The sequence below is a fragment of the Vigna umbellata genome, chromosome 4 (assembly GCF_029865625.1).
Source record: "Vigna umbellata cultivar VRB3 chromosome 4, Vumbellata_1.0, whole genome shotgun sequence".
NCBI lineage: Eukaryota > Viridiplantae > Streptophyta > Magnoliopsida > Fabales > Fabaceae > Vigna > Vigna umbellata.
In genome coordinates this window covers 28,134,973-28,149,675 of record NC_142168.1, presented here as the reverse complement: position 1 = coordinate 28,149,675, position 14,703 = coordinate 28,134,973, and the positions used below count along the sequence as shown (strand labels likewise).

General features: G+C 29.3%; 1 protein-coding gene across 1 annotated transcript; it reads left to right on the top strand.

The window, feature by feature from the left end:
* The first annotated feature begins 9,825 nt into the window (after positions 1-9,825).
* LOC148199769 (putative 3-hydroxyisobutyryl-CoA hydrolase 3) lies at positions 9,826-14,257 on the top strand. The gene is made up of 14 exons (XM_088114142.1): positions 9,826-9,864; positions 10,117-10,197; positions 10,411-10,479; positions 10,686-10,749; positions 10,897-10,976; positions 11,721-11,804; positions 11,905-11,989; positions 12,073-12,158; positions 12,279-12,400; positions 12,497-12,557; positions 12,655-12,756; positions 12,990-13,091; positions 14,008-14,049; positions 14,126-14,257. Exons 1-14 carry the CDS (start codon positions 9,826-9,828, stop codon positions 14,255-14,257), a joined length of 1,149 nt encoding a protein of 382 aa, XP_087970268.1.
* The last annotated feature ends 446 nt before the right edge of the window (positions 14,258-14,703 follow it).

Genomic DNA, 14,703 nt, shown 5'->3' with positions numbered 1-14,703 from the left:
TTCAAAGTTTGACAATAGATTTTTTAATTCATAATTTGTGGTCATCATCCTATAACTAAAGTCATCTTTATTGTCATAATGTGGCTTATCATAATCATTATCATCATCTTCATTCTTATGTTCTTCTTTTCCTTTTTTTTTTCCTTTTAATTTCTCCCTCTAATTCTTTAACATCACCATCGCGGTCATGTAATGCAGATACATGTTCAACTTTGATAATTTCATAGGCATGTAACATTTGCTCAACTTGGTAGGTGGTATCCTCTTCAACCTTATTTGTGTCAATGTGATCCCTAGGCTTGGTTTGTATTGCAACAGACCAACCACGTTTGTCAATGTTGTCAAATGTTGGATATGAGACATAATAAACTTTTCTAACATTACTTGCTAGAATGAATGGATCAAATTGTTAGTATCTTAAACTCATTTGAATCTCAACAATATTATACCTAGGAAACTCCTATACCACTCCTAAAAGGACAAAACTGTTCACAATAAAAAAGAACAACTCTCTTTGAAGAATTAGAAGTGTTGTACTCTAACTCATTTTATGAATTATTCCATAGAAATAATCATAACAACCCTTTGTGAGACCCTTGACTTACACACCACCATTAGTTGTCTTCTTTCCTTTAGACCATGTATCAATGTGAAACTTGTACTCATTGATAAAGTACGTATGTCATTCTTTGATATATCTCATGGCTCAATTTCTAAATTCCTTAACTCTTGAATTGTGGAATTTAATGACTGGTTATAAACATACAATGATACTACAATCAAAATTTACATGAACTATAATATTAACTCTTTCTTTAATTGTAGGAAACATATACATACATGATATTTATTTGCTAATTTGGATACATTTCTGGTTTTAAAACTTTTGATTCTTCATGTTATGTTTCTACTCTTCTTTCTAATAGACACAAGTTTAGTCCAAGGGCTATTACAACTCTTTTTGTAGGATATTTGCATAATTATAAAGGATACAAGTTGCTTGATTTATTCTTTAAGAAAACTATCTCTAGAGATGTTAAGTTTTATGAACACATCTTTCCTTTCAAAATCAAGAAACTTTCTTGAAAATAATTAATCATCGAATTGATTTTGATGATTGTACCTTTATTCATTCTTCACAAGAAGCAAATTACAATACCACATCCATCACTTTTGATCATATTAGAAAGTGGATTTTTAAGCCTAACTCAATCCCACAAAACCGACTTTTAAGGTGAGGTTTGCACCTCACTTATATATTATAAATTGGCCTTATCTATAGTCGATGTGAGACTTCCAACACACCCCATTCACGCCGAGGTATAGATATCTCGTGCGTGATAGTAAAAATTAATAGGTGGTCCGATAGCGGCCCGACAACGGGTGGAAACATAAATGCCCAATTATAACTCACTAGGATAGGCTCTAATCATGGCTCTGATACCATATTAGAAAGTGAGTTTTTAAGCCTAACTCAACCCCACAAAAACGGCTTTTAAGGTGAGGTTTGCACCTCATTTATATATTATAAATTGACCTTATCTCTAGTCGATGTGAGACTTCCAACAGATCAATCTCATGTTCATAGAACTACTAGAGTATCTACTTGTTCTTCACACGTGTCTAACTATCACCATTACAACATTGTCACTAATATTAGCTCTTTATATCCTATTCAAAACTACATAGATTATACCAAACTTTCTAATAAACATACACATTATATTTGTCACATATATGCTAATTTTGAACCGCAAACTCATCATCAAGCCAATGAGTTTCCTCATTGACAACAAACTATAGCTGTTGAACTTGCTGTTATGGACATGAATAACACTTGATCTATCACTCGTCTTCCTGTTGGAAAGAAGCCTATGATCTTTAAATGGAATTTTAAGCTACTGATGGGATTGTTGTAAAGCACAAGGCCATGTCATAGATTCACAAAGCAATATAGTATAGATTTTCGTTGTTGCCAAGATTATCCCTGACCGCTTCTCAACATTGGCATCTAGCTCAACTAAATATTAACAATGTTTTTCTATGAAGATATTTTTATGCATATTGCTCAAGGCTACAATCATAACTTCAAACCCACATATTCTTCTCCTGTGGTATGTAAGCTATACAAACCCAAATGATCTTAAACAAGCTTTCAGGAGCTGGTTCACTAAGTTCAACACTACCTTCATTTCTCAAGGTTTTAAACAATCAAAATACGATTATACTCTATTTACCAAAGGTTTTAAAGAAATTAGAAAGAATGTATCATAAAACAATAAAACAAACTACCATCAATTTCATATTTCTCTATTCAAAGCTCTTTTCTTGGCCAGTTTTAGCAGAAAGGGACCATCACTTTTGTGGTCTTTTCCTCACGTATTTTTCAATGTGGAATTACCATAGAACTATCGTGCTTCCTACAAATAAGCAAAGCCAACACCACCTTTTTCCACCTCCACATTCAATAAAGGAGATTAAAACAAATATTTGCATTAAGAAAAAAGAATTATGTAACAAAAGATGCAAGACAAAAAGACAAAAAAAAACAAACCCCTAGCTACTTTCGAAATGGAAAAAAATAAATGCTCGTAATAACAATGAGACGATACACTTCGCGTTGGTCGAGGAAGAGGGAAGAAGAGTGGATGAGTGATAGCAAAAGTGACAACGCAATTTGTGTTTGACGTCATGAAAGAGAGCAAAATTAATCTTACAGTGAAAATCTGATGGAACAACGAGACAAATGAGAAGAACTTTAATTGAAATGTAATGTTAACCCTAGCAGACGAATATGTCTCGATTCTTTAAAGAACAACTGCCTATAGTTTTATAAATAATTTTAAAAATGTCACCAATAACATTTTTGTAATTATCGAAAAGGGTTAAATATGTTTTTAGTCCCTAAACTATCAAGCGAATTTGTTTTTAGTCCCTCTTTCAAACTAAGCTACATTTTGATCCTTCTCCTTCAGAAAACCATAGTTTTTCGTCCTCTAAAACCCTAGTTACCGCACCATCCAGCGACGTCACCGCCATCCTCGCCGACAACCGTCCTCTCCAACGCATCACACGCTACCACCAAAGCTATGTGACGAGAACGCGAGAAATCCTAGGTCTCCACGGTTTGCTTGCAGGTCTGATTGTGGTTGCAGGTGGAGGCAAGCAGCGGCGCGACTAGTGATGGAGAAGAGTGACGATTCGCGATCTGCAGCAGCTGGCGATTTGGCTGGTGGTTAGTGGTGGACGATTCTATGGTGGAGATTGGACAACAGTGTTGCTGGCGCGACGACGATTTAGCTGGTGCGAGGGTGAAAATGGTGAAGATTGGTGGTCACGACATAACAAGGGAGCGCATTGGGTGGTGGCACGAGAACGAAGTTGAGATGCGAAGGTGATGGAGGTGCAACAGAAGGGAGAAGACGCTTTGGTGGTGGCACGTGATGTGTTGGAGAGGACGGCTGCTAACGAGGATGGCAGTGACGACGCTGGATGGTGCGGCGGCTAGGGTTTCTTGGAGAGAAATTAGGGTTTGTCTGGAGATGGTGATGATGACGTGACATTTGCACCGTTATGTTCTTAACGGCGTGAGCGGAAAGGACCGAATTGAACATTCTTTAATGAAATATGGGGTCTTACTGAACTTTTGTAAAATGTAGGATTACTTTGAACCAAACCCCTAAAAGTAGGGACCAAATGATGTATTAAATCTTTTAATTTTCGAGTGAAGTGATTATATAATTTCAAATGCAACTTTCCTATTTTCAGGATGACTTCTTATGGAGAGAAAGAGTGGTACTTCTTTTCACCACGGGTATATGCACCGCACTTACATAATCCCTTCCCAGTTCAAGAGTAATTGTATTAAATTACGAGTTTATCCCCTGGACGGTCCCACTGGCTTTTCATGATGCTGAGGATGATAATGATGATAATAATTCCCAAGGATAAGTCCAGAATTTTGCTAATGCCATGGACGTTGAGATGCACGCGAGTCTTGTTTCTGAAGGTGGCAGCAAGCTCAAGATGTTGATTACCTTTGTCGATAATCTCCCTTATGAGTTTGTTCTCTTCAATCCCACAACCCCTTTTTCCTTGTACATGGTAGTGATGGCTTAGTGAGTTTTTGTTTTCTTGATTTCAGATCGTGGGGAAGTCCAGAAGGGAAGTGCAGAGATATTTTTCCAAAAAGTAAAGTTTTGGGAAGATGGGAACCTGTAGGAGGCACCACGGCCAGGGGCTGAGTTTCACGGTGGCGGAGGTCAGAGACTTGAAGATCCAGCTCGAGGAGGGGACGGTCGTGGAAAGGAAGGGGTGGCTCGGAATCACGGCGAAAGTGTTCGAGGTGGCGCTGGAGGTGGCGTCGAAGGTGGCTGTGGTAGAGTCGGAGGGAGAGGGAGGGAGGGAGAGGAGCTGCGAAAGGTTGACTAGTGTCAGAAAAGAAAATGAGGTGGCTTATTACCGTTAGCCACCTCAACTTATTTTTAACGCCGTTGATTTTGGAGAACCAAAAATTATGATTTTTTTAAGGAGAAGGATCAAAATATAGCTTAGTTTGAAAGAGAGACTAAAAACAAATTCGCTTGATAGTTTAAGGACTAAAAACATATTTAACTCTATAAAAAAACTATAGATTATTATTTTTTATAGCACCGTTGCTTATAGTTGTACAAATATTTTTAGAAAAATCATTAGTGATATTTTTTAAATTATTTAAGGTACTGTTAAACCCTAGCTGGCAGCATCACTCTTTCAGCTCTTTCCGAGAACAGGTCATCTTATTTGATCGGCCTGAGAGTCCCTTATGAACATATCAAGCTTTTCCGTAGGTTAAGTTGAACCTTAAATAATGTATTTTAAATGTACTAGTTAAACTTCACACAATTTTTTTCAACCAAAATTAAAAGTATCTAATTCTATAATATTAGTTAATTTTTTTTATTATCTAAACTAAAAAAATTATTCTCTAAATTATCTTTAATAATATTTATTGGATTGCTGTCAGATATAAATACAAGAGTACTTTTAAAATGATAAGCAGATGTAATTGAGTTTATTGAAATTTACTCATAACTATTTTCACTATTTTTTTTATTTGATTATGCAAAGGGATGTTTTATTGAATTTGTCGAGCTACTTTTGTTACGAGAATTTGGATTCTCAATTGTATTTTTAGCGCTGTCTTTTTACTATATGTTAAAAATATATTAACTTTTTAATATATTAAAATAAATACATTTTAAAAACACAGAAAAAGTCAGTACAAAAAAATTCAGTTCAGAATTTAAACTTCTGGACTGCAAAACTGAGACAAGTGTGGTATGGGTTAAGCAACTTTACCACAACTGGACCATTAAAATATTCTTAAAAAGACTAAGCTCACTAATTGGATGCTTAAGTAAAATTACAGTAATTACATTTGAGCCCGTGAGGCGGGAATAGTGGCAACGTATATGATTTGTTGGAGAAGGAGGAAGTAGTTAGGGTTTTTTATGTTCATAAAATTTTGAATTAGGCCACTATCTGGTTTGAGCCAGTTTTGAATTAGGATTTTTAATAGGTTTTAAAACTAATTATAAATTAGGGTTTTTATGATATCATTTCGAATTGACGAAAATAAATCTGTTAGTGAAATTGTGATGGTAATTCAAGAACTTTGTAGTGATTGACATTTTGTCCAATCTACTTGTTTTGGTTACGAGGTCAAGTTACCAAATACCTTCATAATTTCTACTCTTCGTTCTACTGTCCGGAGGTTATCTGCCAAAGATTATTCGACGTTAAAATGAGTAAGTTATATGTTCGGTGACTCAATACAATAGTAATAAATGTACAGTAAATATGATCTACCGTCTTTTTACCTTTGACTTATATTTATATTTTTGGTATATTTATCAGTTTTACATTTTCTCTCTATTCTGTCGTAGTTATTTGTCTCCGAAAATTACAACCACAACCTTAATTTAATTTAATGTTTGTTTGCATGCATACATACGTGTAGTATGGTAGCCACCAGGCCGTAATATAATAATTATTCAAAAATTATGCACCATGGATGGTTGACAATGATCGATAGCAATGTTGTATATGTACATTGTCTCGCATATAATAAGATGATCAGTGGTTAGATTTTCAAAATCTAATTGCAACCCAATATTTAATCTCATGTTGCACGAAATGTTTTTTTTTTTCAATTGTCTGTAACGTGTGCTTATTTCTTAATCATAACAGTTTGTTAAAGCCCATTTGTATACAGAGTCAACAATTCTTGTAAATTAAGACAGTTTGACTATTTATGATTAATGTTAGAGTTAACCATCATAGTTATTATTGATGTACGTTTGTTAAAAGAACCTATATGTTCATAAGAAAAACAGAGGAGTTTCTAATATATTTTATAAAATTGTATGATAATTTGTTATAAAAGATATATTAAATTAGCTTCCCAAATATTATTGATAAAAATGAGACATGGTGATGTCTATTGATACTAACTAAAAATAAGTATTAAAAGTAAATTAAATTAATGTTAATTTAATCAATTGTGATATTATTTATTTTCAACATTTATATTTATTTAAATTAATATTATCTAAATAAATATTAATTTAATTATTTATTTATATTGATTATAATCAATATTAGTAAAGTGTTTTATTCTAAACTTTTGTGTCAGTTTGACCGAGTAACTTAAACAAAAATTATATAATACTTTCATGTTCAAATAATATGAACAAAAATAAATAAATAATTATAATGATTAAATATACGAGTGTAATGAAAAATATGATGCAGATTAGGGAAAAAAGGTGAATGAAAAATATAAGAATAACAATATAGATGAAATAGATGTATAGAGGAAAAAGATGAGTATGGATAAAAGATACGAGTTTAAGAAAATTTATGAATGCAAAAACGAAGAAGACGAGTGTAATAAGATTTATATAAAATGTGAAAAAAACAAAAATTATTAGTGAAGAAATTTGTTATCATCTTTAAATTAAAATTAATATATATATTATATTCATTTTGCAATTGCACACGGATTTAGAATATATAAAATAAATATATATATTAAAAATAAATGAGGACAAATCTTATTTATTTTAATTTTTTTATAGTTAGCGTTAAACCAATGTTATTTATTTTAATACTTTATTATTATTTAACAATTTCTTGATTTACGCTAACTAAAATAAAAAAATATTAAAAATAAATAAAGTTAATATCGATTTAATTAACATTAATATTATTATTTTTAATATTTATTTTACTTTTATTTAACTTAAATAAATATAATTATTAAAAATAAACAAGATTAGAATATGCTAAAACTTAAATAAATATAAATATTAAAAATAAACAAGATTAGGATATGCTAAATTAACGTTACTCTTATTTGCATTATTGTATTAGTGACGTTAACTTAAGTATTTATTTATGTTTTTTTAATTTTTAACTTAAGGATATACTAAATTAATTATATGTTTTTCTAATTTTTAAAATATTAATCTTTTACATCTAATTATAATTAATTAAGTAAATGTTAATATTGTTTTGATTTGGTCTATATTAATGTTTGAAAGTGAAATTTATATATTTTTTATAATGTTCTTATTTTAACTCTAGAAGCCTATTGTCATTTGTTTTTTTATAACTTATATAACAAGACATTATATATTTTACTTGAAAAGAACCTATAAGAGAAATGCGTTTCTTTTTTTATGAAGGTAATATTTTAAATATTTTGTATCTTCTTGTTATCATAGAAAGTTAAAAAATGGTTTGACACGTATGTATATATATATATATATATATATATATATATATATATATATATATATATATATATATATATATATATATATATATATATATATATATATATATATATATATATATATATATATATATATAAAGCATTATCAAATGAAGTTGAAATGATACTAAATCTAGCTAATCGTTACTAGAGTATGCTATATCTAATTTTCATTTAAATTAATTATAAAGTTAATTTCAGACCAAACCTTAATTAATTTTAAAAAAAAAACCAACGCTTACTTTCCACCTCGGTTATTTTATTCTCTTTCTTTTTGTCTTCTTAATCTTTCTTTTACATAGTAACTTTTACTAGTATAACGAAAATATAATAGTGATTATTTTAGACAAAAGACAATGGTTAATAGAAGTATATCCAAAGTAAAAAATAGGGAGTTTTTGTCTTCATTTAAAAATCAAAGAAAATTTGCTTCAGTATAAAAAAATCAAAGCAATAAATAAAAAAAATAAAGAAAGAAAATAATTTTGAGTTTTTGGCAACGTTCTGAAAGTAATTGTTGTCATATATTTGTTAGATTTTAAATAATCGTCTAATTTTAAGATTCGTTAGATCTATGACATATCATGGAATTAAATAATTATTTAAAATTTCATAGAGTTTATGGTTTGAGTTGTTTTTAGAGTTACTGTCAAAAACTTTTTATTTATGCTTCGATTATTATGTCAATTGACCTTTTTCTACCTCAATTCTTATCACGTCTAAAGTTTGTGTTTTTTTAAAGATGGTTTTATTTATATGACATCTTACATCACAAAACATGCATGCTATGAAATAAAATATGTGTATCACATAAATAAAGAGTAGAATATATTTTTCAATAGAAAATAAAATTATAACCATAAATAAACTCAATGTTTTCATATGCTAATCTACATATTAATATATCATGTACATACAATTGTACAAATATATTTGATTATTTAACCATAAATAAACTCAATGTTTTCTTTATGTAATAAATGTACGTGTCAAGGAGTGGAGCAAAAGTTTTGTACATAACATTATGATTTCAATTAGTATATTTGATTTTCAATTTATGGAGAAAAAAAATTGATTAAATGCAAATATTATTGTTTTCAACCACTTGTAATATAGACATGAATAATGGTCATCAAATCCATTACACTGTAATCGCACTCATATGAGCTGATTTATTGAACATTGAAGAAGATTCACTTTCTTTAATTTATTGAACATAAATTTCAATATTATAAATTTCAACCAAACATTTCTTAAAAAAACTTGGAAATAACAAATAAAATTTGTATTAAATCTCAAAGACTAATTCAATACAACAATATATTTAAGCATACAATTAATCACATATCAAACATACAAAAATGAATAGCGTACTGCAAAATTATATAAAATCATATGTTCATATTAAAAAGTAAATTTTAAGCCTAAAAATAGGGATCCATGTAAAAGGTGGACAACAATGCAAAATGGTGCGACAACTCATTTTTTCTAACAGAACAAAATTCCACCACAAAAAAAATACCTGGACACAAATACAAACAACAACATATTAGTGTAAAGAACCAACACTAACTCAAAAATACTCAATAAAAAGGTAATGAAGAAGGAACCAAAGCTCACCGCAGAGAAATGTTTGAAATATCTTTATGTAGAAAAAAATGTCAGGATTTTATGACATCGGTTTTCAGGAGAACCGAAGCCATAAAACCTATTTAAAATGTTCTTAGTTTAGAAGGTCAAATTTGTGTTTGTGTAACACATCTCTAGACTTGTTGTTTTTTAACCGAAATAAAAATTTTACCGTTTCTTTTTATATTTTGGTACTTTTGATTTGTTTTATATACCAACCAAAATGCCTCTTTCACTTAATATAATAATACTTTGCCCTTCGGAGGCTAAAGCTAATATGCATTGGTAAGATCTATAAATGGAGAGGTTTTATTGAGCTCAACTTGTGTGCCTCCTTTTCAAAACCGTCTAATTGTAAAAATTCATACTGCACGATCATGGCTCCCACTCTCAACTTTGATAGGGAACGAAACCAGGTTTTCTTCTTCTTTTTGTTATTCTGATAAGATTTTCTGATAATATAGTACCGCCATGAAAATTTTTTGGAGAGTGATATACTGCAAAGAAAGGTTATGCAGAAATTAAACTTATAAAATTGTGTTCTAACTAATCCTTAAAATAGAGATAAACATAAAATCATATGAAGATGAAATCAGTAGTTTAATAATGAATTGATTATATGAAGGTCTTTATGATAAATTATTGTATGACTATTCTTCCCTATATAGGTTCTTTTCACTGGAAATTCTTGTGTGAAGGTAGTGATACTAAACAGACCTAAGAAGCTAAACAGCCTTAACCATGAAATGGTAAGTTCATAAAGCCAATTCTTAAATGCTTTTAATATAGATTGCTTCAATCACTAAGAAGTTTAAGTGATTTCATTTTCATACGTAGATGCAAGGAATAGTCACCAGAGACAAAGGCTCTTAATTAACAACAAAATAATGTAAAAAATTTAAATCAAGAGACATAAGTTCTTTTGTGGAAGAATGACAATGGACATTATTGTTGTTTTGCAGATTTGTCAAATAAAAAGTAATTTAGAGTTGTATGAGAATGACCCTTTAGTCCAACTTGTGATATTGAAGGTAAATTAAGCAAATCACCTGCCGGCGAATTTGTCTACTAGCATTTGTTGTATTACGAATTAGAAGAATAACCACAATTTGCAGTTTTTTATTATTATTATATTGAGCTTGTTACAATATTTTTTTCTCAAGTGAAACTACCTACTTAGTTAAATATATCTAGATTAGTAGTTAAATATCTATATCCTTTCTTTTCCTGTTTTAAGGGCAATGGAAAAGCTTTTTGTGCTGGTGGTGATGTGGTATCAGTGATTACGTCTTCAGTTGCAGGTACATAACTTGTCCAAAGTAGCAAAATTTATAAGAAAAATTCCCTAATCCAATATATTTCAATAATATTTTAGTTTTGAAACTAAGCTAATTGGAATAGCTAAATACTTCCATTTTTAATATTTATCTACATATGTGTCAATCTAGGACACTGGACCTATGCAGCTAGCTTTTACAAGAAACAGCTTACTCTGGACCATTTGATTGCAACCTATAAAAAGCCAACAGTGAGTTTGTTAAGTTTCACAAAATATTATCTTTTTCTTTTGTGGTAAAATACTAAGGCTGAATCAAATAACTGCAAATAAAACTAAAGTAAATTTGAACGTGGATAATATTGAATATATAAAATTAAATAAAATGAATAATTAAGATTGAGTTTGGAAAATGAATTAAAATTATACTATATTTAACTCAATCTAAATTTGTATTTTAATACTTCTAAATTTATAAATATATTCTAAATTTTAAATTTTATTTTTAATATAATATTATTTTATTAAAATTTAGTAGTAATTTATATAAAATTATAGTGCATTATAATAATAATTATTAAAATTAAAGACGACATCTTTTTTAAGTTAAAGATTTCCTATATCTTATTTATTTAAAATAAAATAATTTTTTCATTAAACTTTTCTAACTTAGTATAAATTCACAATTTAAAAAACTTCATAGAATTAATTTGTAATCCAAACCATCTAAATCCAACTAACTAAATAGATTAAATGATTGGATGTAAATTTTAAAATATTAAATTTGGATTATATGTTGAATTAGTCAAGTTAGATATTCTAACTCGACTGAATTAACTTCCAATTCGAACAATCCAAAATTAATTAACTTGATAAATTAAATAATCAAATATAAATTTTAAAATATTAAATTTAGATTATACAGTGAATTTAGATTATGCTCACCAAATAGAACAAAAGTTTTACAAAGTGGTTGCTTTTGTGTTGTGGAATCAGGTCTCTCTTATGAATGGAATAGTGATGGGAGGAGGAGCAGGTCTGTCTATGCCCACAAGGTTTAGGGTTGTCACTGAAAAAGCAGTAAGTTTCTGTCATCATCACTTCCCTTCCCAGAGAATTAGAATTAGACAAGATTTTATTTTTCATTGATTATCCAGAATTATTTATGCATTATTCGTAGGTATTTGCAATGCCAGAGGCATCTATAGGACTTTTTCCAGATGTAGGAGCCAATTACTTCCTTTCTAGACTTCCTGGCTTTTTTGGTAGGCTTCTTAAATCTGTAAAAATATATTCATGTTTGTGTTTTTTTCGTTTTTTTGTATTGATATTAATTTGCAATATGAAGGGGAATATCTAGGGTTGAGTGGAGCACGTTTGGATGGAGCAGAAATAGCAGCATGTGGTTTGGCCACACATTTTGTGCCTTCAACAGTATAAAACTATCACCTGTTCCTCAATTAATATACTTTTGACTGTAATTGGTTTTAATAATGTGATATCTAAGAACTATAATATAAATCCGTACAAATAAATTATTCTTATGCGCAACAGAAGCTAACGTCATTGGAAAATGCTTTACAAGTTCTTAATTCTCCAAATGTTTCAACAATTTCTGCACTGATAGAAACGTTCGCAGAGAAACCAAACGTGAAAGAAGACAGCCCTTTTAGGAGGTAAATCAGGAAAACTTACATAGGATTCTGCTCTTTAGATTTTGTGTTTTTTGAGAATTGAAACACATGACAAGGTTTTCACTGTACCAAACTAAGGTTGGAAGTTATAAACAAATGTTTCTCAAAAGAAACTGTGGAGAAAATAATCGAATCATTGGTAAGTATATCTCTGCATCAGTATCATTTCTCCTTTACAATGTTGAATAATGCTTCGTATATAATATGATTTTGAACCATATGATCATGTTTTATAGGAAGAACACGAATCAGAAAATGGAGCTGAAAAATGGATTACGAATGCGTTAAGCTTCATGCGCTCATCTTGTCCTACTAGCCTCAAGATATTTCTCAAATCAGTAAGTATAAAGATAAACCAATATCACACTCTTACTGTTGATCATAATTTTGAGATATAGTTATTTACTGTCTTTTTTATTTACCAAGAAAACGACCTGGGGAAATTCCGTGATGCTTTTAAATATTAATCAATATTACTATTTCTAATCTTTTATAAGAATTTTCTGAAATTCTACAATCAAATTTCTGCTACATTAATTTTTTTAATGAGAATGATTTTGATGAGTGTTAGATTAGGAGAGGGCGGGTAGAAAAGATTGACCAATGTCTTTATCGAGACTATATCATTGCCTGCCACTTCTTCAGAGGAACTTTTGGCAATCATTTCTACGAGGTAAATATTTTCCTGACTCTCTTTTTAAGGAAATTTTTGGTCATTCTGCTATAATTTTTTAAGAAATTATTAAAAGTAATAAACTGTAAAAAATTATGAAATAGAATAAATCGTGTTTGGAAAACATAATCTCGTCTTGCAGAAGTTATGCTTTGCAAATACGATTTTAACCTTTATTTTTTCACAATATAAAACTTAATTATACTTGATATACACAGCTTATGTTCATATAAAAAAAATTAAAAACTAAATTTACTAAATATGAATGCAACATAAAAAAATTTATTAGATACTACTTTAATAAAAAGAAAAATAGAAATCAGGTTTATTACATGAAACAAAATTGTGTATGTTAAATATAATTTTTATATTATTAAAAATAAGAAGTTAAAATTATATTTTTGAAACACAACATTTTTTTTAAAACGAAAAACTACTTATCCAATTTTCTAATTTTCTATAATCTGAATGGTTAATTTCTCCCGTTTATGGCAAGAAGTTAAAACCCTATGTCCACATTATGTTACTTCAAATAAAACGACTTGAATTCTTAAACAAAATAAATTCAAAGAGTTAAAATAAGTATGATTAAGACGAGGGAGTTTAATAAAAGTGTTCATTAAGTCATTTTAGTAATTTATAAACTCTTTTGATCACAAATCATCTCAAATAATAAAGATGTTTTCTTCTGATGATTTATATTTGTGGTAAAAAACAATGTCTCTAAATTATTAGAGTTGGAAAGTTTAAATCAGTCTCTAAGTGTCACCTCTCAAATAAATTTGTTAATATATTTCATCAATAATGAAATTATAACTATTTTGACTGTACATTAGTTTTTTTCCTCTCTAAATTAGGATATAGAGATTTAGTATTTTTATGTTGTAACAATTGTTCTCTTGGATGTACTGAAAAGGGTTCGAGAGCAAAGCTATTTGATAAAGACAACAAGCCTAAGGTACGACATAATATCTTATGTTCCATTTCCATGGATGTACTTTGATTATCTGTTTTAAACCTATATTGTTATATAGTGGGAGCCTTCGAAACTAGAGCTTGTTGACGAAGAAATGGTGAATCAATACTTTAGGAATATCAATGATGAAGAGTGGGAATATCTTCGATTTCCTGATAGATCCAATTACCAAATTGCGTGCAAATTGTAGATTGAAGTATAATAAGGTTTAATTGAACTCATTCTTGGTGGTTAGCCATAAGAACTATGCAAGTAATCTATGAATAAAGTGGAGTGTTTCTACGTTTACATATGAAGGTACATAAGAGGAATTGATGCCCAATGCGAGTAATCTTTTGGAAGTCTCAAATTTAACCTTTCATTTACACTTCCTTAGATTCATCTCTTCCTCTTTATTAATTATTAGACAAAAATAAAAGAGATACTAGTATAATTAAATAAGAGTAATGAATATTCAATTATTTAGAAACAAACATTAAAATTGTTGAAGATTAAGTAAGTTAAGAGCTAAAGAAAAATTGATTATACTAATGTAAAATGAGTAATAATAATTACAAAAATTATAATATTATCATTTTTTGTCGGTTTGACTGACGCTGACTAATTAAAAAAAATCTTGTACAGTCCTTTTATCTT

Coding starts and splice junctions, on each gene's coding strand:
- LOC148199769 (XM_088114142.1), top strand. CDS start 9,826: ATGGCTCCCACTCTCAACTTTGATAGGGAACGAAACCAG. Junction 10,198..10,410: donor ACAGCCTTAACCATGAAATG/GTAAGTTCATAA, acceptor GTTGTTTTGCAG/ATTTGTCAAATAAAAAGTAA. Junction 10,750..10,896: donor GATTACGTCTTCAGTTGCAG/GTACATAACTTG, acceptor GTGTCAATCTAG/GACACTGGACCTATGCAGCT.